This window comes from Spea bombifrons, chromosome 4 (genome assembly GCF_027358695.1).
Source record: "Spea bombifrons isolate aSpeBom1 chromosome 4, aSpeBom1.2.pri, whole genome shotgun sequence".
Taxonomy (NCBI): Eukaryota; Metazoa; Chordata; class Amphibia; order Anura; family Pelobatidae; genus Spea; species Spea bombifrons.
The window spans coordinates 104,089,829-104,114,571 of NC_071090.1; the positions used below are offsets into that span (position 1 = coordinate 104,089,829).

At 41.1% G+C, this 24,743-nt stretch overlaps 1 protein-coding gene and 2 non-coding genes across 3 annotated transcripts; all 3 read left to right on the forward strand.

Annotated features, from left to right (window-relative positions):
* The first annotated feature begins 9,427 nt into the window (after positions 1 to 9,427).
* Positions 9,428 to 13,462, forward strand: LOC128490727 (lysozyme C-1-like). Its single transcript, XM_053462754.1, has 5 exons — positions 9,428 to 9,550; positions 10,242 to 10,433; positions 11,184 to 11,342; positions 12,049 to 12,127; positions 13,292 to 13,462. Exons 2-5 carry the CDS (start codon positions 10,295 to 10,297, stop codon positions 13,350 to 13,352), a joined length of 438 nt encoding a protein of 145 aa, XP_053318729.1. The 5' UTR covers positions 9,428 to 9,550; positions 10,242 to 10,294; the 3' UTR covers positions 13,353 to 13,462.
* Positions 13,463 to 17,583: 4,121 nt separating this feature from the next.
* On the forward strand, positions 17,584 to 17,724 carry LOC128493011 (U4 spliceosomal RNA). The gene has a single exon (XR_008354204.1). It is a non-coding gene; the product is annotated as a U4 spliceosomal RNA (small nuclear RNA).
* A 3,976-nt stretch (positions 17,725 to 21,700) lies between these two features.
* On the forward strand, positions 21,701 to 21,772 carry TRNAH-GUG (transfer RNA histidin (anticodon GUG)). Its single transcript has one exon. It is a non-coding gene; the product is annotated as a tRNA-His (tRNA).
* Positions 21,773 to 24,743: the final 2,971 nt, after the last annotated feature.

Below are 24,743 nucleotides of genomic sequence, written 5' to 3' on the forward strand. Positions count from 1 at the left end.
CGTCGGCCTTTTTTTTATAGGTTTAGTTTATGTGGTTATAGGGATCTACTACCTTCTAGTTAGACCATAGTTTCTTGGTAACCGGTTTGCTAGTCACAGTGGAGCGAGTCTTCATAATGTCTACAGTGGAAGCTGGTCAGATACTGATAGTAAGGAGGGTTCTGTCGGACACGAGATACATGTTATCTTGGTTGTTTTTAGTCATCATGTTCAGCTCCAGTGCTGCTGACATGACGCACGCACCACACATGCCACCGGAACAAGAAAGAGAGTAATACATCTCTTGTAATTTAAGACAGTTGGCCTTTTTAAACCTAGTTTTAGGGAACATCCTTGTGATATAGGCAGTGGCGACTCTAGAAACAATATATAGGGGGGGCACACAAGATACCACAGTCAAACTGGGGGGGCATTAATAATTTCCACCATTAAATCACACCACTGTTTTTTCAGTGGTATGACACACACATATATGATGACTACACACACACACACATATATATATATATATATATATATATATATATATATATATATATATATATATATTGCCAAAAGTAATGTGCTATGGAATGATACTTTTGTTATTGGACAATACAATACTTGATCATTCAACATGGGAAGCCTGAAGACACAATTTAGTACGACTAATCCTTGAAATCCTTTAAACAACACAATACCTTAACTTTTCCACTAAATGATTTCAGGGCCTAATATTAGTCCCTGCTGCCGATATATATATAAATATATATATAAATATTAGAACCTGCTGCCGATAGCAGGTATAGATCAACACATTAACACACAAACCCAGCTTTGCATGTATAGATCAATTGAAATTCACTTGTGATCTCAGCACTGAAGGTATATATCAAATAAACAGAATCAAACAAATCCTGTATTTGCAGGTATACAATAATAATATATGAAATGTAGCATTGCAGGTATAGATAAAATCAATACATGGAAACAGCATTGCAGGTATTAATCAACTGAACAAGACATACAAACCCTGTGTTTGCAGGTATACATAAATAATGTATGGAAACATAGCATAGCAGATATGGATCTACAGAATAACACAAAAACCCAGCTTTGCAGGTACAGATCAATTGGAATTCACGGCATTAAAGGTATATTTAAAACCTCCTAAATTACAGGGATAGATCACAGGTTGCACACCCCAACCACACTGCCCACATAGAACCTGGCCAGCACCCAGATAACACACATAAGATTTGCCATCTTTGTCCCATACACACCCTGCCTGTGCCATCTTGGTCCCCAAGGCTCAAACATCCTACTAGTGCCATCTTTGCCCTTCCACAATTATACATCTATGATACACACAATCACATTAACTCATGCTCTCCCTCATTCAGACAAATCATCCACATATTAACTCATGCTCTCCCTCATTCAGACAATTCATCCACATATTAACTCATGCTCTCCCTCATTCAAACAATTCATCCACATATTAAGTCATGCTATTCCTCATTCAGACAATTCATCCATTTTAAGAAACTACACCCCTTGGAGCTTCAAATGAGGGGCTACGTGTATTTCTAGGACAAAAGTTGAGTGCACAAATAATGATGGAATATGTCGCTTTGGCTTGAAAATATGTTTTTTCTAACCATAATGACATGTTCATTTGCGTCTTGCGCACTCCAGGTTTGTACTAGAAACACATGCAGCCCCTCATTTGATGCGCCAAGGGATGTCGTTTTTGCAAATGTGTACTTTTTGTGCCATAATTTAACTTCCTACGTGAGCAGTAATGCCACGTCAAGGCTTCAACCCTAATTACTGACCATTCACACGCCTTTCATATCTCCATTCACTCACAGAAGCACACGCCATTCTTTCCATACATTTACTCACAGTAGCACACACCATTCTTTCCCCTTACAATCCCAAAGAAATGATGGGAAAGGGAGAAAAAAATAAGTTTTGCAGTAAAAATGCAAGGCGCTCCAGGGATGATATGGTTACTCACGTATGGCACAGGCTAAATGGCTGATTTTAATAATATTTGCAATTCATCAGGATTTCAAAAATTGCCTCCCTCTACCGTTGGCTAAATTTAACCCCATGATCAAAGGGATCATAGGATTAAAAATTAGTATCGGCCATTTTTAAAAAGGGAATGTGACTTTTTATAGCTATATGATCGCTGTGGTAACATTGGCTACCACAGTGATCATTTAGCTAGAATACTTAAATTTTTTTTTTTTTAAAGTTAAACTACTTTATGTTTAAATAATTTAATTTGGGGGTCTCTCAGCAATTTTGATCTTTTTTTTGTCTGCCGTTAGAGACCCCCAAATCATTTTTTTTACATTTTTATTTTTTTTAACTTAATATTTTTATTATTTTTTACAATCTATATACCGTTGGAAAGGTGAGGCGATTACCTTTCCAACGGTATATGTTGGGGGTATGTATCTGCTTAGATGCCTGAGATACAGGCATCTAAGCAGCATGCCCCCATACCTCTTTAACTGACAATTGTCAGTTGTTAATAAAGTTGCGCGGTGACGTCATCGCGTCATTGCGCGAGACGTCACCGGGCAGATCGGGTGGACCCGGTGATGCCCTTCAGTGTGAGGGGCAGATCGCCGTGGTAGGTGGTGTTAGAGGTCCAGAGACCTCCATCAAGGTAACATAGTGCTAGTGACGGCATGGTGCCGTCGTTAGCACCTGACTGGGACTGCTAGCGACGGCACCATGCCGTCGTTAGCAGTCAAGGACTGTCCTGGGTGGTTACAAATTCGGCGGGGGGGCAACAGGGGGGGCAAGGAATAACCTAGGGGGGGCAATTGCCCCCCTGTAGCGACGCCACTGGATATAGGAGTTGGGAAAGGTACAATTAGAATCGTTGCTGAACCATAATTCAGGGGGGGCTTATTATAAAAGTACACTAGTCATAATTTTATTAATGAAAGGATACCTGAGTTGCATTGTAGAATAATGACCGGTTAAGTTTCCCTCCAAAAAGCAGACAATTTACTAAACCAAATATAATTTCAATGATATTTTTTATTTAATATATTCCAATGTTATTATATAATATAGTCAATAATGTTATAATATATATGTAGAAATGGTGTTCCTACCTTCCTACAACATTAACAGTATATAAATATATAAATATATATATATATATACACATCTGTATACTTCACTTCTGCGCAGTTCTGCTAGTTTTCATGAGAGGGGGAGCTCGTTTTTATTTCCTCAGAGCTGCTTATTAGCTCAACCTGTTTATGTGCTGGGAAAGGGGGTTTAAGGACGCTTAGGCCGTTTCTCTCTCCACTGATATACTTTGCCCTCTATTAACCCCTATTTACCCCTGCTTGATTCTACAGTTGTTCACAGGCTTACCTACAAACCCTACTCTGCTCCTACACTCAGCGGCGGTTGTTTCTTTGGCAACTTTCCTACCTAAGGGAGCTTTTTCAGGGTCTAACCACCAATTCTTGCGCATGTTTTACTCCTATTCAGACTGTTTTATACATATTCAGACCCACTGGGTTCCTTGCGCATGTTTACACCTATTCAGACCACTGGTCGTTTTACGCATGTTTTACCCCTACCACAAACATAAAGACTGTATTACAGCCTGTATTTGTGGGAGGGGTCTTAAGGAGTATTTATAACCCCCCTTTTCAGCATCCTTCCCTTCAAGGCATTACGTTTCCATTCTTCCTGTCCACACCAACCCTCAGTTTACTCTCCGTACTCCCCTCAGTTTCTATATTCTTCCTTTCCTATCCCTCTTCCTTCTCCTTCCTGTGAGGTAGGTTTCTTTCCTACCTACGGGGTCGTTTTCAGGGTCTTGGCACCTATTCAGACCCACTAGGCGTCTCACATATGTTTTACACCTATTCAGACCCACTGGGCTTTTCACGCATGTTTTTCCCCTACCACAAATATGTATTTAATCAATATTTGGTGTGACCACCCATTTGCCTTCAAAACAGCATCAATTCTTCTAGGTACATTCACACGAAGCAAGGAATTTTGTAGGCATACAATTAGGTGTATGATTAAACAATTATACTAAACAGGAGCTAATAATTATCAATTTAATATGTAGGTGGAAACACAATCATTAACTGTAACAGAGACAGCTGGATGGGGAACACCCAAACTCACAAGACAGTTGTAATGGCAAAAGTCATACACCATGGCAAGACTGAGCACACCAACAAGACACAAGGTAGTTATACTGAATCAGCAAGGTCTCCGCCAGGCAGAAATTTCAAGGCACACGAGGGTTTCCAGATGTTCTGCCCAAGCTCTTTTGAAAAACTATGAAGAACCAATGTTTCTTGTTGAGGAACGTAGATGCAGTGGTCAGCCAAGGTAACACATCATGCTTACTTGCCTTTGCCATTGGAAGATGTCCACCAGTGCCATCAGCTCAGCATTAGCAGAGAACAGTGGGACCTTGGTACGCTCATTTACTGTCTAGAAATCTGGTCAGAAGTGGTCTTCATGGAAGACTTGAGGCCAGAAAGCCATACCGTAGAATAATGACCGGTTAAGTTTCCCTCCAAAAAGCAGACAATTTACTAAACCAAATATAATTTCAATGATATTTTTTATTTAATATATTCCAATGTTATTATATAATATAGTCAATAATGTTATAATATATATGTAGAAATGGTGCTCCTACCTTCCTACAACATTAACAGTATATAAATATATAAATATATATATATATATATATATACACACATCTGTATACTTCACTTCTGCGCAGTTCTGCTAGTTTTCATGAGAGGGGGAGCTTGTTTTTATTTCCTCAGAGCTGCTTATTAGCTCAACCTGTTTATGTGCTGGGAAAGGGGGGTTTAAGGACGCTTAGGCAGTTTCTCTCTCCACTGATATACTTTGCCCTCTATTAACCCCTATTTACCCCTGCTTGATTCTACAGTTGTTCACAGGCTTACCTACAAACCCTACTCTGCTCCTACACTCAGCGGCGGTTGTTTCTTTGGCAACTTTCCTACCTAAGGGAGCTTTTTCAGGGTCTAACCACCAATTCTTGCGCATGTTTTACTCCTATTCAGACTGTTTTATACATATTCAGACCCACTGGGTTCCTTGCGCATGTTTACACCTATTCAGACCACTGGTCGTTTTACGCATGTTTTACCCCTACCACAAACATAAAGACTGTATTACAGCCTGTATTTGTGGGAGGGGTCTTAAGGAGTATTTATAACCCCCCTTTTCAGCATCCTTCCCTTCAAGGCATTACGTTTCCATTCTTCCTGTCCACACCAACCCTCAGTTTACTCTCCGTACTCCCCTCAGTTTCTATATTCTTCCTTTCCTATCCCTCTTCCTTCTCCTTCCTGTGAGGTAGGTTTCTTTCCTACCTACGGGGTCGTTTTCAGGGTCTTGGCACCTATTCAGACCCACTAGGCGTCTCACATATGTTTTACACCTATTCAGACCCACTGGGCTTTTCACACATTTTTTTCCCCTACCACAAATATGTATTTAATCAATATTTGGTGTGACCACCCATTTGCCTTCAAAACAGCATCAATTCTTCTAGGTACATTCACACGAAGCAAGGAATTTTGTAGGCATACAATTAGGTGTATGATTAAACAATTATACTAAACAGGAGCTAATAATTATCAATTTAATATGTAGGTGGAAACACAATCATTAAGACTGAGCACACCAACAAGACACAAGGTAGTTATACTGAATCAGCAAGGTCTCCGCCAGGCAGAAATTTCAAGGCACACGAGGGTTTCCAGATGTTCTGCCCAAGCTCTTTTGAAAAACTATGAAGAACCAATGTTTCTTGTTGAGGAACGTAGATGCAGTGGTCAGCCAAGGTAACACATCATGCTTACTTGCCTTTGCCATTGGAAGATGTCCACCAGTGCCATCAGCTCAGCATTAGCAGAGAACAGTGGGACCTTGGTACGCTCATTTACTGTCTAGAAATCTGGTCAGAAGTGGTCTTCATGGAAGACTTGAGGCCAGAAAGCCATACCTACAACATGGAGACTGGACTGATGAGTAAAAATATTACAGTTTTTTCAGCTGCAGAGCGGTACAAGGTTGAGGTTCCTTGCAAGTTCGTGGATACATTTCTGCAAATGGAGTTGGGGATTTGGTTAGAATGACCTACACCTTAATACTTAGAGGTGTAGGTAGTACTATCAGGAAGGCATTTTATTGGCCCCAAATGTGAAGAAAAACAATGAGTCCTGAAAATGATTGTAGGGCCCCCACACAGCTCTGATCTAAACATCATAAAGTCTGCCTGGGATTACGCAACTGAGGCTTCCTAAATCCGCAGAAGAACTGTGGCTAATTATTCACGATATTTGAAACAGCCAGCCTGCCCAGTTCCTTAAAGTGTCTGCAAGTGTACCTATAAGAATTGATCCTGTTTTGAAGCCAAAGGGTGTTCACACCAAATTTCACAAAGCTGGTTCCCACAGCGGTGCCACACATCTGTTTATCGAAATAAAAGTAAATGTGTTTTAAAATAAAACCTGCTGCTTCACTAACAAAATCAATTTGTTTTAAGCACATATTAGATGAAAGAAGTATATTTCTCATAGCAGTAATTCCCTGGCCATGATGCAGGTGTACAAGCAGGTAACATCTGCTGTTACCCTTGCGGGACGCGGGCCCGGACTGCACACTGACGTTCCCAATGACGTTGAGGGAGTTCCCGCTGACGTTGGGGACGGCAGAGGGTAACACTCCCATTTAATGGAAAAAAGGGCGGGGAACAGGGCGTGTCAATACCCAGGTCCCGCTCACCTGGCAATCTCAGGGTCAAACCCGGAGAGTTCCCAGGTAAGCCCATCTATAACCAGGCAACCACTTGATTTGTTCCATAGTGTTTATAATGTCAATGGTGTCTTTAATGTAAGAGGCTAACGCGACTACAAAGGGTTGCAAAAAATATCTAAATAATGAGACAAATTAGAATTAAGGGGACCAGTCCCTGCAGTAATTGGTGTTCCAGGGGGACATTTTGAGATTCTTGTGGATTTCTGGTAGAAAATAAAAGTAACAACCACTAGGATGTTTAACTTGGAGAAAATCAAATTCTCCATTATCTAGGATACCATCCTGAAACAGCTTTGTAGGAATAAAACTGGACAAGGAGCAGCCAAACTCACTAACAGCTGAGAGATTACCGTATTTGCTCTAATATAAGTAAGTTTTTTTTGTGAAAAATAACACTTGTCTTATATTTGAGGTCGTCTTATAATCCGACCTTAAATAGAGGACCTGATCCAACTCTCTCGCAGCCGGTGAACGTTTGCCAGGCAACCTCCGCTGCTACCCGGCATTTCCGCTGGGGCTTGTATGACATGACCGGTGCTCAGTCATAGAAGCCCCAGTGGAAGTGCGGGGGAGCAGCGGAGGTGTCCTACCCGCATCAAGCAGACCGGTTGCCCCCACAAGACACCAGGGAGTCTGAAGCACAGGAGACAAGTCTGGGGGGCAGAGTTGAACAATTAAACCCCTCTAGTATTAATTTTTTTCATTTACAGTTTTACACTATTAGTTTAAGTATTAACATACTCTTTTTTTGGAAGTGCTGTACTTTTGGGTTTTAGTGTTTCTAGTGTTTTTTTGCACAGGATTACTTTATTCTTTTGTTTAAACTAAGTTAACCAGACATAGAGGCAGAAAAAATACATGGTAGTTGACAAAAAAAGCTTATTGTTAAACTGTACACCCCTTGGCTATCAAAGTGGTTTGTTCTGCTCTCTTTTTTTCCCTTTAGCTGGTCCCCTCCTCTTCACACTGGTAGCTGCTTCTTCATAGATAGCTCCCATGGCTATTAGCCAGTCTGGTATGTTATGCATCATGAGAAAGTGAGGGCAACTGGAGTGCCAAATATTACAACTACTGTGTCCTATTTACCTTGCCGTAACTAATAATTCTGCACTACACAATACAACATTACTTTTCTTGACTGCAACTCTCATGATGTTAAGCCACCGATAGTAGCTGGTAACTCTAGATTGGATTTTGGGTGGCTGGGTCTACAAATAGTCTTCAGTACAAACACAAATATTTGTGGATTGCATCTACAATAACATTCAGCAGCCATATTGATGAACTTCATGGGAATTGTAGTTACAGACTGGGGTTGTCGTGGCCTACACTACACACTAACTGCAGCTCCCATGATATACAGTGAGCCGTTACTGGCTGAACACCAGTACATTACATTTATTTATATAGCACTAGTAGCACTAGATTGAAAACAATGTATTTTGAGCCCGTACATGTAGGGGCGTTGTTATTAAGGGGTTAATATCACACATAATAACAAAATGGTGCAAAAGAAAAGGCGGGAACGTCTGTGTGCAGTCGTGGCCACGTCCGGCAAGGGAAGGCTCCGGGTAGCCGAAGCCCAGAAGTTCCCAGGTATGCTTATCTAGTAGGGCCAGAAATATTTGTGTGTGTATATTTATTGTTAAGTCTATCTATCTATCTACTGTATAGTATTGTAATATACTGTCTGAAGAAACTGACAGCGGTACATCACCGCTTGGCAGCACAGATGAACCACATGAATCCATCTGCAATATTCTTCCTTCTTGGAGTTCTTCCGCAAAAGGGGATATCATATGTAGCAGCTGTGCTACAGCAGTAGAAGACCACCACACCGGGTGCCACTCCTGTCAGCTTAGAACAGGAAACTGAGGCTACAATTCGCACAGGCTCACCAAAATTGGACAATGGAAGACTGGAAGAACGTTGCCTGGTCTGATGCGTCTTGATTCACAGTGTACCCATTTTCTGATGGCTACTTCCAGCAGGATAATGCAAAAAGCTCACAGCATCTCAAACTGGTTTCTTGAACATGACAATGAGTTCACTGAACTCCACTGGCTCCCACAGTCACCAGATCTCAATCTGCCAATATGCCAACACGGTACTAGCAAGGTCTACCTAATAAAGTGGCCCGTGAGTGTTTATTGTGATGGAGTTCCCAGAATTGTGACAAGGCTACTAGCTTTTCATGGCAATCTACCATAATTTGCTCTTGGGTAATGCAATATATAATTATAATCAATTAAGCACGTTTGATCAATATACTTTGGGTCCATGAGGTGAAGCATTTTAACGAAGGGGTGAATCAGTGTTCCAACACCACCTAATAGCACTGACCTGCATCCGATGAATTCTGAGTCATTCTGTTCCCTGAGAGGAGGGAGCTACACTTGTAATAGTATACTTTGTAAAGAGTGTGCGTTTGATTGTGCCTGATAACTGGATTTACACTACTGTTCAATCGAGTAAGAGTTTTGTTTATTTTACTAATTCCGTTTTCAAAAACTGAAAATAAATTAAACAGATTTCCTCACAGAGACACCCCCAATTTTACACGACACACCCAGATTTAATCAGACACACCTAAATATTTCAGATATATATTCTGTAGATCGGACATCATTCATCCATTCCTTTGGATAGAAAGAAGGTGGTAAGACTCCCTCAGAATTATTTGAAGACGGTAAAGTATACAGTATATGACACATATAGTTAGTTCTGCTATTATTAGGAATATTAATATATCACTAGATTCATCAATTGTGATTCAATTTCTCTTTCTATTATGATGAATATATCTTCAGTTATATATTCAGTCCATAGAAAAAAAGCTAATTTGGTGAAACCAAATATATAATATGCCTGAAGAAGAGACTTGCAAGCCATTGTAGGTCAGATGACATGGCAAATTGATTGATGGCATGCTTGCTATATTATTTAGTTTTTATATTTAATAATCATAACTGATAAAAAAACACATTTATATTCTTGAAACACCTGGCTGCAGATAAGTAGTTGTTACAAATATAAAGAATTATGTGAATTTAAAATCGGTAATTTCTATCTCCTATTATATTGCACTCCAATATAAACTAAACATTTTTAAATAATGTACCCAACATTATGATAGCTATGTGTAAATAATGTTAAGAATATTTTAATTAAATGCTTTTTTTTCATTCCACATTTGGATCTAAATAGAAAGCAGTGGGATAAAACATGTTGTGGGTTTTATTGTTTCTTGGACACTGGTCTAGGGCAATAAAAAGTCTCCATCAAAGTGGTTACTTTTGTGCCAGTTCAGCCATGAGCGCCAGTCCAGCCCTTAGTGAATACTACTCATGAGACTGTCTAAACTGTTTTGTATTTTTTTCTTGTGTGTATAGATCTGCATATAAAACAAAAAACTACTCGACAGCTTTCTTTGAAGAGTGCAAACATGAAGGGGGTTCTGTACTTGGCCATCTTTATCAGCATAATAATTGGAACTCATGGAAAACGCTACACTAAGTGCGAACTTCTCAAAATTTTCAAGGAAACTGGGCTGGCTGGATATCATGGATATAGCGCGGCTAATTGTGCGTATATTTGTATACAGTAATGCTCCCTTGCCCTTGCTGAGTTGCTAATAGTTACTTGTGAGAATTTCAACAGCTTGGGTCATCGTATCCTAAAATCTGAGATTCTCTCATCTAAACAGGGTTTCAAATCTAAATGAAGACCAACATTTATTAGCCAACAGTGCCTAAATAAGATCTCACACATAGAGGACATGCAAACTAACGTAAAACCTATTTCTTCTGGTTAGTTGAGAAAGTTCCTCAACTTGGACCTTAGCTAACCACTTTCTGTTTCAAACATTTCAAACTATGCTGTGTCTCTATTTTTTTATTCTATTATTCGTACATGGTCATAAACTCTAGGAACCAAACATAACATTAGTTTTATCATGCACAACCTGATCATTTAAACCCAAAAGTAATACCAAAGTATGGATCAAAATGTGAAGGTAGATAACCTTAACGTACATCGGTGTTACCACTGTTTGGGACTTAAACACATTACTGGGCCAGACTGAGTCAAGTGACAGGCTTAAGTCTGACTTCAGCCTTTGATAGTCCACCCATGTGTTAAACATTAAAACATTATACAAGCTGAAGAGGAAAGCCACATTGACCGAAACTGATGCATGGAAGCAATGGTCAATCGTTTAGTACCTTAACTATTCACTTATCCCAGACATACAATACAGATATGCTTTGCATACACTGTGCAACCCTGTTTTTTGATGATGTGTGTATATTAATATGTATTCATATATTCACCAGGGGTATGCCTTGCCAAACACGAGAGTGATTATAGTACCACAGCCATCAACAACAATGGCCCTAGCCGGGACTATGGAATATTTCAAATCAACAGCAAATGGTGGTGTAATGATGGGAAGACATCAAGAAGTAAAAATGCATGCGGAATCAGCTGTCAAAGTAAGTGTTCTAGGACCAAGTATTTCAAGATAAACCCTGGAGTGGTCCATTTTATCAGGCCTAAGGAAACTCTCCAAAAAAAAAAACGTTTCTGCAGATTCTATCTATTTAATCTTTTTACTGTCTTTTACTTACCATAACATTTGTTCATAGAGATTTGTTGTTATTTTTTGTAGTTTAAAAACCTTTTTCACCATGAAAGACAGCATTCCAAATGTTCCATTTTAACAAAATACGAAATAATAGTTTGCTTCTTGACGTCAAATCATGACTGCCGGCAGCTAAACTCTCTCTCAGTCTTTATGTAATATTTAAGGTCATTTGGATAAATTATCAACAAGTACTTTTTAGACGGAGAAGACTGATCCTCTGTAAAAAAAATAAAAATAAAAAAGTATATTGAACAAAATAAAACATACTGCTTTATGACAACACATTGTATAGAAAGCAAGTTTCTACCTCCCTCCCCCAACGATCAGCCACTATGTAACAAATGGTCATTAACGTCTCAGCAGAGTAATACTTTCATCTTTACATTATGATGGCCCTAGCCCAGTGAGCCTCTGGTTCATGAATAACTTGCATTTTCTTGTATAAAACATACTTCCATGGACATTTGCATTCCTGATAACCAAACATTATAATAATTCAAACATTATTTACATTTCCTGTAATCTTACCTCACGCTTCTCATTCTTTGGTTTAGGTCTTTTGAATGATAACATTCTTGATGACATAGAATGCGCTAAGAGGATTGTACGTGACCCCAATGGCCTAGGAGCCTGGTAAGACCATGTTTTGAGGATAAAAAATATGTTATTGTTTAATCCTTGTTTTTCTTAATCCTTGTTTTTGAGCATTGCCAAAATCTGACAATTATGTTTTACTTTACTTATTTTGCAATGCCATTGAGTACAGATAAGTTCCAGATTTGCCCAACCCCATCTTTTTTCTGAATAGTTTTGGATATATCTGTCACGTACAAGTAATTGGAGACACCGTGGTCAGGTAGGACTCCAGGACAGAACAGTTCATATAAGCCGAGGTCAGGATTCTGGAGAGCAGGATAGTCGTATAACGTAGCCGAGGTCAGGATTCAGGAAAACAACGAAGTCAGACGAGCCAGGATCAAACACGGTAAACAGTAATCAAACGCTATCTGGGAGCTAGCACTAGGCATAGACAACCATCAGAAGGCAAGGCATAACTGAACTGAGCAGGTTTCAATAGTGAACCGCAGGGGAAGTTCGAATCTCCCGCCAAAACCTCATGACGACACTTCCGGTGTCCGGGATTCGCGGCCATCATGAGTGTGGCGTAACCTCCCTTCATATAGCCCTGCAATTTGGGAGTTCGCCACCAGAGCGCAGAAGCAGAACGCCGTGTACCAGGAGGTCTGCCTCTCCTGCGCGGCACTTCCGAGGACAGGAGCGGAAGGGGGTCTCCCTCTCCTTCGTGACAGCTGCTGCGGAGGTGGCCGGGCGTTGGAGGGGGGTCTCCCTCTCCTCCATGGTGGCTGTAGTGGAGGTGGCCGTGCGTTGGAGGGGGGTCTCCCTCGTGGGGGTGGCCGTGCGTTGGAGGGGGGTCTCCCTCTCCTCCGTGGCGGCTGCAGTGGAGGTGGCCGTGCGTTGGAGGGGAGTCTCCCTCTCCTTCGCGGCGGCTGTTGCGGCAATGTGGGAGCCAAGGACAGGTGAGTAACAATATCATGACCATTTTTGTCATGCTACACCACCATTCCACAGATGTCCTGCTCATAAGACTGGTTTCTCTATTTAGGGAACCATGTAGCATGTTGTATGTCATCTTCACAACACATCTTAAAAACTAGTGCCATTTAAAACTTCAGGAATCCAGAGTAATAATTCTGCTAAAATGCATCTATAGTGATCAGTAATTCATAGACATAATAAAGAACATATTGATATGTCATTTTTTGCCTTTTGTTTTAGGGTTGCCTGGAGAAACAAGTGCAAGGGGAGAAACTTGAGTCAATATACTGCAGGATGCTAAAATCATCTGTAAAGTATAACCGTGCAAGGAACCTGCTCACAATATACAATTTTTTGTTTAGCTTATGAAGTTTAACATTGTCTATTAAAGCTGAATCTGCAAAAAATAATTACATCCTTTTTCGCATATTAAAGTTTCTTCAAGCATAATAACTGCTTACCAGAGTTTGGATTTTTTTTTATTCTTATATCCATAAAGTAGAGATGGTAACAGGTGGGGCTGGTGGTCGGTGGAGGAAAAAAAGCAAGTTCATGGGACTGTTCCGATGAAATCTAAAGTTGGCAAGCATGATCAGAAATATCATTTTAACGTTACGTTTGTCAAACTTTGCCAAAATGCGAAAAAGTGGGAGTTATTAAACATATTAAGTTACTAAACAGATCATTATTTAGAAAAGCAGAAAACTAATTATGTAAGATGTAAAAAGACATATTTCCTGGTTTAATTTTCATGATATTTTTAAGACATTAGCAAATTCATGACCTCTTTTATAAAATCTGCTATTGACAAAAGGGAACATGACACCCATGACGAGAGACTCTTGACTCCAATATAAACTAAACATTTTTAAATAATGTACCCAACATTATGATAGCTATGTGTAAATAATAATGAAAACTTCTAACTTGTAAAGGCTGGAAAAACTGCCTAAGGTCAAAAAAAGCAATTTCCACAGAAAGGCTAAAACGCCAGAAAAAAGTCCAGAAAAAACACCAAAACGCAGGTAAATGCAGTGGCAGTTTTCTTGGCGTTTTTCCTGGCGTTTTTCATCAAGAAAAAAACGCCAGACAAAAACCCAAGTGGAAACCTAGCCTTAGGGGTCCACATATTTTATCTACCCTGCGCTGTGAATGTTTACACGGTGTGTTCAATACGTATGATTGTGAACTTTGTATGTGATCAGTTGAAGCTTGATACTAGAATACGTCCTGATTTATTTCCCTTTCATTTTTAATGGGGCGATCCTAAGAAATGTCTGTAAATAATATATATTGTGGAGACAATAATTGAAGTTCAGGTAATCCTAAGGGGTTCACATACTTGTTTCTGCAACTGTATGCGTGTAGTAAATTTCTTAAGTGCTGAAGTGCAAAACTTTTACAACTTCGGACTGTGTGTGTGGTTAACCTTTTCAATACCGGAGTGCCACATTTTGTGAGTGTGATGTCATAATAAAAACAATGTGCCACATTGATGCGTGGGATGAGTGGGATTGACACGTTGTTACAAATATACTGTGTTGAGGCCAGTTTTTTCCTTTTTCAATTTGGTAACTCTACCGAAGACCTTCCTCTACCTGTGTGCTTTGTTACATATTCCCCTTTCTTGCCTTGTTGATTTGTTCCTTTAAGCTCCAACTCGACCCTTCCACTCCAAAATTTTGTCTCGTAGTCTAACGTAATTGATTTCAGTTTGAGAGATCTTAAAAGGGATATCAATTCCTAGATAGTTAATCTTATTAGTCTCCCATATAAAGTCCTATTTTTCCTCCAATTTAAGACTAACTGGGCCTGCAATTTCTATTATCGCGGCTTGTGTCTTTTTAATATTTAATTTATAATTCGAGGATTTACTAAATATGGAGATTTCATCCATCAACGAAATTAGAGAATTTTCAGGATCATAAAGGGATAGCAAAACATCATCTGCATATGGGTTTAGGGACCGCCCATTGTCCTTAGGGGGTTAATCAGTATGTGACGTGTAACTCTTCTTATGTGGTATATCTCCTGAAATGTCCTTGTGGTCTTTTGTATGTTGGGCAGACTACTCAGAGAATGAGAGAGAGATTTTCAAAGCATAAGTCTACCATCAGGACTGGGTTACTTGAATTACCAGTCCCGGCTCATTTCTCTGAGTCCCGCCACAACATCGCACAACTGAAATTTCAGATTCCAGAAAATTTAAGAAGGGGAGATCAACATAAAAAACTCCTTGCGAAGCATTTTGGATTAGAGAGCTGAATACTCTTAGTCCAAAAGGGTTAAATTTTGATTATGATGTGGCATCTCTCATTTGAATAGTGATGAGTTTTATATTTTTTAGTGAACTTTTATTGATATTTTTGATAGTAATTAACTTAACCTTTTTATGTTTTTCACAGATTCTTTGATGAAAATTGGTGCTGGTTCACTTTTAGAACTTCACACACACTCTCATCTTCGAGCAATATTATGCATGTGTTCTACTTTTCCATTTAGTATTAAGATTTCTTATACACTTTTATTGAAACAATTTTATAAGTTTTAATTTTATACACTTGCCAAATTTGGTTCGCTTTAATACCCTGTCACTTTAAATGTGTAACATAGTACACATTATCACTTTATATGTATGATGTAATATAGGGATATTAAGAGGTATAAGAGGACACAAGTTTCGCTATTTATATTTGTCTATTTGACATGATTTTTACACTTTAATATATATGCAATTTAATATCATTATTTTCCAAAAAAAAATTTGTAGAAAATATTATACTCCTTTATTAATTGTATTTTTTTGATAAACTGCACTTTTTTAACTTTTTAAATTATATGCTTAATATTTTAATACACTTAAATCTGCACTTTGTTCAGAAAATGGACTAATTTGGGTGTAGGGCAGTATGGAATGTGCGTAATACTTTAATTGCATATTTGCTCGTAGTATTTCTTTTTCTTTTTTTTCTTCCCATTTTACTTTATTGCTGTGGCTCTTTAATGTTATTAAATGATTGTGTCTACATTATATGTACTTTGTCGTCCTGATGACCGTTCTGCCGATACACCTTCTTCCCCTTTTTGGGAGATTTGATGACATTCATTCTTAGGCAATACCATCCTGAATGTGCCTGATCTTGTCTGGTCTCAGAAACTAAGCAGGGTTGGGCCTAGTTAGTATCCTGGATGAGAGACTGCCTGGCAATACCTAATCTTTTTTTTTTTTTTGTGGCGTGATGTCATCATGCAATCATATGGTTTGGTCTGGTCACATGATCAGACATTGGCAGAAGGGCAACAGGAAGAGATTAAGTAATGGAGATACAAGGTATTTACTTAGGATTTGATTAGTATGTGCCATTAATATGTCTGGTTATTTGTAATATACTGTATAATGTAGATGTAAACATTTTAATTATTTTGATGTTTTTAAATAACTTGGTGTTCGTTTTTAAATAAGATATGTAATTATCACTAATTGTTTGCATTACTTGGTGTGATTTGGAGTGAAGTGTTAGCTTGACAAAGGCCCTGTTTGGCCGAAACGTTGCTTTTGTTTGCTCTCGCTTAATAAAGTGTCCTAGGGACTGGAAGCTGTTTGGAGTGCTGGGATTCCTTTTCTTTGTTTGCGATCTTGTTTTCTCTCTCGCCGATCTTAATACCCTTTATATCCCCATTGTTTCTGATCCTGGATGCTAATGGTTCTATAGTTAATATGTAAAGCAGAGATGCCAATAGGCATCCCTGTCTAGTGCCATTGGCTATCCCAAACCAATTGGAACTGATCCCTTGACCTACTAGTCTTGCAATTGGAGTAGTATATAATGACATAACAGAGTCGTTGAATCCCTCTCCAAAGCCATAACATTGTAGGGCTTCTTCAAGGGAAATCCAACCAACCCTGGTAAATGCCTTTTCCGCGCCCAGGGCCAGGAACAATGGATACGTATTGGTGGATATGTATTCAACTATGTATATTTTATTCCGCCTATTATCATTGGATTGGCGTCCTCTGACAAAACCAGTTTCATCTTTATGAATTAAAAGTGGACAGGTTTTGATCTGTCAGCCGGCATTGCTGATTATATCATGTGACCCTGAGATTATTGAAATAATAACTCATTAACAGCCTGTTCAGAATTTTCTATGTAGCGATTCGCCAAATGTGTCTCATGAAAATCTCAACTTTAATTTAAAGTCATTTAAACATAAATAACAACTTGTCATTTAAACATAAACTTAATTAAATCACCTTGATTTACTTTGAGTTTTTAATTGAATTACCTGTGTGGAATAGAAAGGAAACAGCTCTAGGCCGTGCTTTATATCTGAGGCACCACAACAGACAACAGTTGGACAGTTGAACAAAAGGTGTCTGGGATTTGTTGCCATGGCAACACTTAGAGGCGGGTCCAACCATTCATAGTCTAAGTAGCATGTCAATGCCCACAATGCATAGCACATCTGTCTCTCCACAATAAGAATCAAGGCTGACTGGAGGTTGATCCTCGTTCGGCCATACCATCATTAGCTTTGCGCAGTGGCAGTATCATAGCCAATGAGGTTTATCCGAGGCGTGATTATTGCTAATTGAAAACTTTTCCCAATACCCCGCCATGATGACTTGAAATATAGTCAGCAATGGCAATTTTTGACAGTCTCCCGGGAGGCTGATAAACCTGGTAAGAAAAATAGAGGAAGTATTTGCTTGTTCAAGTTAGCGGGTTATCAAAGCTTTTATTGCTATATTTGTGTTTGGCAAGTATCTAGTGTGTTTTTTCTTAACTTAACAAATGTTTTATCATCATTATTTATATCTTCAGCTGGAATAGACTCTGATTTTGCTGGTTTGTGAAGGAAAACCAACTCATGCTCTGTCATACTCTCTCGTGCTCTTATTAACTCTGTCTCATGTGCAGCTTATCACTGGTTGTGAATGTATGTTCATTGTGCAGACCCTTTTCAGAAAATATAAGTGTTAATGGGATCAAACCTTTCTTTTAGAAATGTGAATGGGTTCCTTTTTACTTGGTTTTGGCATGGCTGTTACACATGTGAAAACCTATTAGAGCATGGCAGATATCAGATGAAGTATGCAACTAATATTATAGATTTCCCAAGATCAATATGTCATGTGCCTGGCAGACTATTAGATTCATACAAATGCTGTATTTACAAACTTTGCCAATTTCATGCATTTGTATGAATCTCTGATAACGAGGATGGACCCAGATGAAACAAACTAAAACAAATGGCAAAATCGCAGAAATTTTGTTAATATTTGTTAATTGGCTTGACACTTTTTGGTGCTATTTTCTAAATGTATTTCTACACTGAAAAAATAAACTTCTGCTGCTGTCCCAGACTCCCAGTAAATTAATAAAATGAACTATACTTGTACAGCTTCTCCAATCCACTCCAGTATATTTTCTACACTACGGAATTCACACTTGCTACATTTTTATTTTTTCACTATTTTTATTTTTTCTATTTTTTTCATGTATCACATTTAATAATTTACCAATCAAATCTGGATTCCATTGACTTGCATGGTTCAATTCAGGGCCCACAGTTCTCAGGAGGGTCTAGAGAGACCTTCTTGAAAACTTGTTCATTTTTTATTAGGTTCCATCATCTCTTGCAATGCGTTGATCACCTCCTAAGCTCTTTTACATAGTTACATAGTTCATAAGGTTGAAAAAAGACCTAAGTCCATCAAGTTCAACCCTTCTACCTAAAAGAAGGCAAAAAACCCTAATTAAGCTACTTCGAATTCTGCCATCAGGGGAAAAAAAATTCCTTCTTGACTCCAAGAGGCAATCGGATTTCTCCTTGGATCAAGAAGCTCTAAAATAGTAATGTTATTCTATTTATAGCCCTGTATGTCATGCCTTTCTAAGAAAATATCAAGGTCCCTTTTGAAGGTATCTAATGTATTGGATAACACCACCTCCCTTGGAAGTGAATTCCATATCTTTATTGTCCTCACTGTAAAGAATCCCTTCCTTTGTCGTTTATGAAACCTGCGCTCTTCCCGTCTCAGAGGGTGACCTCTTGTTCTTTGTATATTTCTGTTAATGAACAGGTCACTGAAGAGCTCTTTATATTGGCCCTGCATATATTTATATAATGTAATCATATCCCCTCTGAGATGCTGTTTTTCTAGCGTATATCATTTTTACTTTTTTAGTCTCTCTTCATAACTAGTATCTCCCAATCCCCTTATTAATTTCGTAGCCCTCCTTTGCACTTTTTCTAATTCCATAATGCCCTTTTTAAGCATATTCAAATATCCTCCTCTCTTGAATCAATGCCTCTTTTTATGCATGCCAAAACCTTATTGGCCCTCACAGCTGCTTGCCGACATTGCGCACTGTTATCAAGTCTGTTGTCACCCATTATTCCTTATTCCATAAGACCTTCTTATTGGTAGTTTCCCCCAAGGATATTCCATTTAAAGAATAGGTTGCATTTTTATTATTTTTACCATAATGCATAACTTTGCATTGAACCTCATCTGCCACTTGCACGCCCAGTCCCCAACTCTGTCTAAATCTTCAGCCAATTTCTGATCCCCGTACAGACAGGGCCGGCCGAAGACTTAACGCCGCCTGGGGCGAAGTTTAAAACGCCGCCCCCCCCCGCCGACGGGGGGGGGGGCGGTACAGCGTCATTTTAAACTTCCAGTCCAGAGGCCTTGTCTACCTTAACAGTATTTAATTGCTTGAGCACTTTTTCTTGTGTCAGCCAATCCCATGTTTGCTGCAACGGTTCCTTAAAATTAGCCAGCAGGGGCTCCGTCATTGGTTCTTCCTTGGTATAAACAGAAGAAAAAAAATCATTTAAGATGTCGGCTTTCTCTCTGTGCTCACTAACCAAATTTCCAGTTTCAGATAATAACGTACCAACATTCTCTACCTTTACCTTTTTCCATTTACATACTTTTCTTGGGATTGGTTTTACTTTCCTTGGCAATAAGTTTCTCATTTTCTAGTTTAGCCATTTTAATCTCCTTTTTGCAGGCTTTGTTGGCATCTTTGTATGCCATAAATCAGGGCCGGCCCTATAATGGGGCAGACTGGGGCAATTGCCCCAGGCGGCACTTTAGAAGGGGCGGCACTTTGCTGCCCCAAGCGCTTTTTTTTTTTTTTGAAGCGGAGGAGAGGGGGGGGGCACCGAGTGGTTTTCGCTTACCCGATCGGCGCCCCTCTCTCTCTCTCCTCTGCGGCGAGTCTCCCTGTTCGGTCCCGGTGCCAGCTTGTAATGCAGAGCGCCGGAAGTGACGTCAATTTCCGGCGCTCAGCATTACAAGCCGGCACCGTGGCAGAGCAGGGAGTCTCGCCGCAAGACTGTTTAAAGGTAAGTACCGGGGGGGGATCGTAGATTATGGCGTCGGCGAAGTTTAAAATGCGGCGTTTTAAACTTCGCCCCAGGCGGCGTTAAGCCTTCGGCCGGCCCTGCCATAAATGATACTATCGACCCCTCGCTTTTATAATGCTTAAATGCCAATTGTTTATTCCTTATTTCCTGTTTTACAGGTAAGCCACATTGGCTTTGATTTGTTTCTTTTGTATTTGTTTCCCATAGGTATATATTGGGATGTGTAACTTTTAAAGCAGTTGTCCACCGCCATATTGTATATGGCAGACATTGATGCACTGGGGAGGGATCAGACAGGGTTCCTGGAGCAGATTTTGATTTTGCTGAATGCCTCGGCATCAAGGCAACACATCAACATCTTTTAAGTGAAGAAAGACCCCTTTTATGCCATGACGTGCAAGGTACTTTAGTGGTTGTTAACTGACCGTTTTTCTGTGATGTACCTGGCACGTCATTGATCATTAAGGGGTTCATTTACATGGTATAAGTCTTCTATTGTGCGTCACTTGGTGACCGCAACAAAGGCATTGATTCCTTTGCATTGGAGCGACCCTGCCCCTAATTCATTGTGGGTGTGGGTCTGGCGGGTGGATCGGAGGTGGATTCTGGAGGAATTGATACACTCAGCCACTAACGCCCTCGATCGGGCTTATCGCCTTCCTTTTCATTGTTTATGAACCCCCTTTTTTCCCTTCTGTACCCTGTATATTTGAAAATTCAATAAACATTGATTTACCCAAAAAAAAAAAAATAAATAAAGTTAGCTTGACAAGATGGCCCTGAACTAAATTTGTGATCTTGCAAACTTGATGCGCGACTTGTTATGTCCTGTTTATAACTAAATAATAATATTAATAACGATAATATGAGTTAACAAATGACCATAATAAGTAAGACATAGTGGTGGTAGATAATGGATCAGCCTCCCATCAGAAGTGGTAGAGGCAGATCTAGTAAGGAAATGTAAACATGCATGGGATAAATAAATGTAATGTAATGGGATAGGCATATAGCTGTCCTGAATCTAAGACAAGACCAAGGACTGAGTAAGGTTTGATGTCTCTACATCAGGAGAAATTGACAGACCTAATGGGCAGAATAGTACTGAAAGCAAAGTTAGATGAGATTACCCATATACCATGGTAGCCAAATGGCTGGGATTTTCTCAGTATAGTCAAAAACAGAGTTTTGAAGCAAATGATTCATGTAAATTCATAGCCTTTCATCCCCTGTGTGAACAGCTTTCTGCATCACGTCATGTGGCTCGCCGTGATCGTATAGTGGTTAGTACTCTGCGTTGTGGCCGCAGCAACCCCGGTTCGAATCCGGGTCACGGCAGTTCTTTTCTCGGCTGTGAGTATATAGTGCCAGCAGATTCAACAGCTCTGTTACAACTGCCACAGTCTACATTGTAAGCTCGCAACAGCAGGGCCATCTTCTCCTTTTATACCAGATCGTTATTGTGTGTGGTTTATAGTTATTTTACTGACTTGGCTGTAACAGAGCTACGGAAGCTGGGGGCGCTATATACCGTATTGGCTCGGATATAGGCCGCCCCCGTATATAGGCCGCACCCTAAAAGTTTGGTGCTTTTTTAAAGAAAAAGTTTTTTTTCTTTAAAAAAGCACCAAAAAAAACATGCTGCCACTGTCCTCCCCCCCGAGATATGCTGCCACTGTCCTCCCTCCCCGCGATACGCTGCCGCTGTCCTCCCTCCCCGCGATACGCTGCCGCTGTCCTCCCTCCCCGCGATCCGCTGCCGCTGTCCTCCCTCCCCGCGATCCGCTGCGCTCCCTCCCCGAGATCCGCTGCCCTCCCTCCCCGAGATCCGCTGCGCTCCCTCCCCGAGATCCGCTGCCCTCCCTCCCCGAGATCCGCTGCCCTCCCTCCCCGAGATCCGCTGCCCTCCCTCCCCGAGATCCGCTGCCCTCCCTCCCCGCGATACGCTGCCGCTGTCCTCCCTCCCCGCGATACGCTGCCGCTGTCCTCCTCTGCCCCCCCTCCTCGACTTACCGGAGCAGACTCCCGGGTGTCTTCAGGGCCGGCGAGGGACATCTACGCAATACGCGTATGCAACTTCCGGTACCGTTACCGGAAGTTGCATTTGCGTATTGCGTAAATGTCTCCCGCCGGCCCCGCAAGACACCCGGGAGTCTGCTCCGGTAAGTCGGGGGTGGGCAGAGGTAAAACGCTTAGATAACCTCCCGTGCCGGCACCCCCCCCCGTGGGAAGTGCTGGCAGGGGAGGCTGTCTGAGCGTATCAGACAGTAGGATACAGGTCCCCTGCACCGCTGCGGGGGATCTGTATCTTAACCCCGCTGCCTGCCCGGCGCCCGGGACTGCATGTCCCGGGCGTCGGGCGCTAGACCCCGAATATAGGCCGCACCCCCACTTTAAAAACTTAAAGTGGGGGAAAAAAGTGCGGCCTATATTCGAGCCAATACGGTAAATGTAACACTTTTTACTTTGGGCCTGACATCCATCATAGTGTGTACACCCTGGCTGGCGCCTACAGGAGATCCTGGCCTCTGCATAGTGGAGAGTTAGGGGTTAATATGACCGTTTGGCAGTGCCTCCACCTAGTAATTACTCCAGGGAATTAGAGTGTAGTGTACTAGGACACATATATAACTCAAACACAAAGAATGTAAAGTTGTCAAACAGATGAACTCATGTATTAGTTTAGATCAGGAACCAACAGCATTTCAATAATATCAACAGGTATACAGCAAACAAAATATAGCTGAATCAAGCCCAGTCCAAATCACCTGCCTCCCCAAATAATTAGGAACCCAACCTTGTATAGTTATCAGTCCCCTGGGGTAAAGTTGGTGCACATAGAAGTTGGGGCCTTTGATGGAGGTAATACTTCCCTTGAAATGGGTAGTGATGGTCTCAGTGCCTGTAACTAATCCTGAGTACCTTCCTCTGATATCTGGATCTGTGCAGTCTGGCAGCTTTAGCTTCTGTAGGCCTTCTGCTGTATACTGGATTCAGTATTCCAACTAGAACCACATGGCAAGCTCACTGCAACACATCTGCCTTCAGACACCTAGCAGCCTGACACAGGAATCAATCAGCTCCTCATAGCAGAGACTTGTGGGATCCTCAGCAACAGGGAAGGTACAGAGATCTCTTGGGGTGCTTTTCTGTAGAGACCAAGTCACCCTTCCTTTTCCCCAGCTCAGCCACCTCCAGTCTCCCTCTCTCTCTACTCCCCAGGCAGTCTGGGGGAAGGACCTCACTTCCTATTGGCATCAAGTCATGCCCAGTGCTCCAGTGATCACTCTCTCTGCCCAGAAAGTCTGTATCTATGGTAACTGGAGGTATTTGCTCGATTATAAGACGAGGTTTTTTTCAGAGCAAATGCTCTGAAAAATACCCCTCGTCTTCTAATCGGGGTCATCTTCTAATCAGACCTCAAATAGAGGTCTGATTAGGAGACTAAGATCCAGATCCCCCGCACCGCTGCAGGGGACCTGGATCCTCCTGTCTCACCCCCCCATCATACACACACTTACCGGTGCTTCCTGCTGTATTGCCGGGGCAGCGGGTTGACGTCTACGCGATCCGCGTAGACAACGTCCGCTGCAGCCGGAAGGAGGTGTGGCTAGCAGCGGGGGTTGTCTGCGTCCGTCGCGTAGACCTTCCCCGATTGTCAGAGATCAGGAACTCTGATCTCTGACAGCCGAGGAAAGCATACGCGACGGACGCATACAAACCCCAGCTGCCAACTCCAGGCAGCAGCGAAAGGCGACGTCAACCCGCTGCCCCGGCTGGAAGCACCGGTAAGAGAGGGCTGAGAGGGGAGAGAGGGGTGAGAGAGGGGGAAGGGGGTGAGAGAGGGGGGAGAGAGAGAGAGTGTGTGTGTGTGTGTTAGTTAAATGGGGGTATAGGGTGTGTGTGTGTGTTAAATGGGGGCATAGGGCATTTCTGGAGTGGCGTTAAGGGGGCATTTAATAGAGCACTCTGCCTCCTGAAATGCCTTATACCTCCCTATATGCCACTCTGCCCCATAATATGCCTTTTAACCCCCTAAATGCCAGAGTGGCATATAGGGGTATAAGGCATTTCTGGAGGCAGAGTGCTTTATACAATGCCTTTTAACTCCCTTAATGCCACTCTGCCTCCTGGAATGCCTTATACCTCCCTATATGCCACTCTGCCCCATAATATGCATTTTAACCCCCTAAATGCCAGAATGGGATATAGGGGTATAAGGCATCTCTGGAGGCAGAGTGGCACATAGGGGGTCAAAAGGCATACCATGGGGCACAGTGGCATATAGAGGGTTAAAAGGCATATCATG

Excerpts from the sequence above, each read along its gene's own strand:
- LOC128490727 (XM_053462754.1), top strand. The coding sequence starts at position 10,295 with ATGAAGGGGGTTCTGTACTTGGCCATCTTTATCAGCATAATAATTGGA. Across the intron at positions 11,343-12,048 it reads ATGCGGAATCAGCTGTCAAA|GTCTTTTGAATGATAACATT; the intron begins GTAAGTGTTCTA and ends TCTTTGGTTTAG. Across the intron at positions 12,128-13,291 it reads CCCAATGGCCTAGGAGCCTG|GGTTGCCTGGAGAAACAAGT; the intron begins GTAAGACCATGT and ends CTTTTGTTTTAG.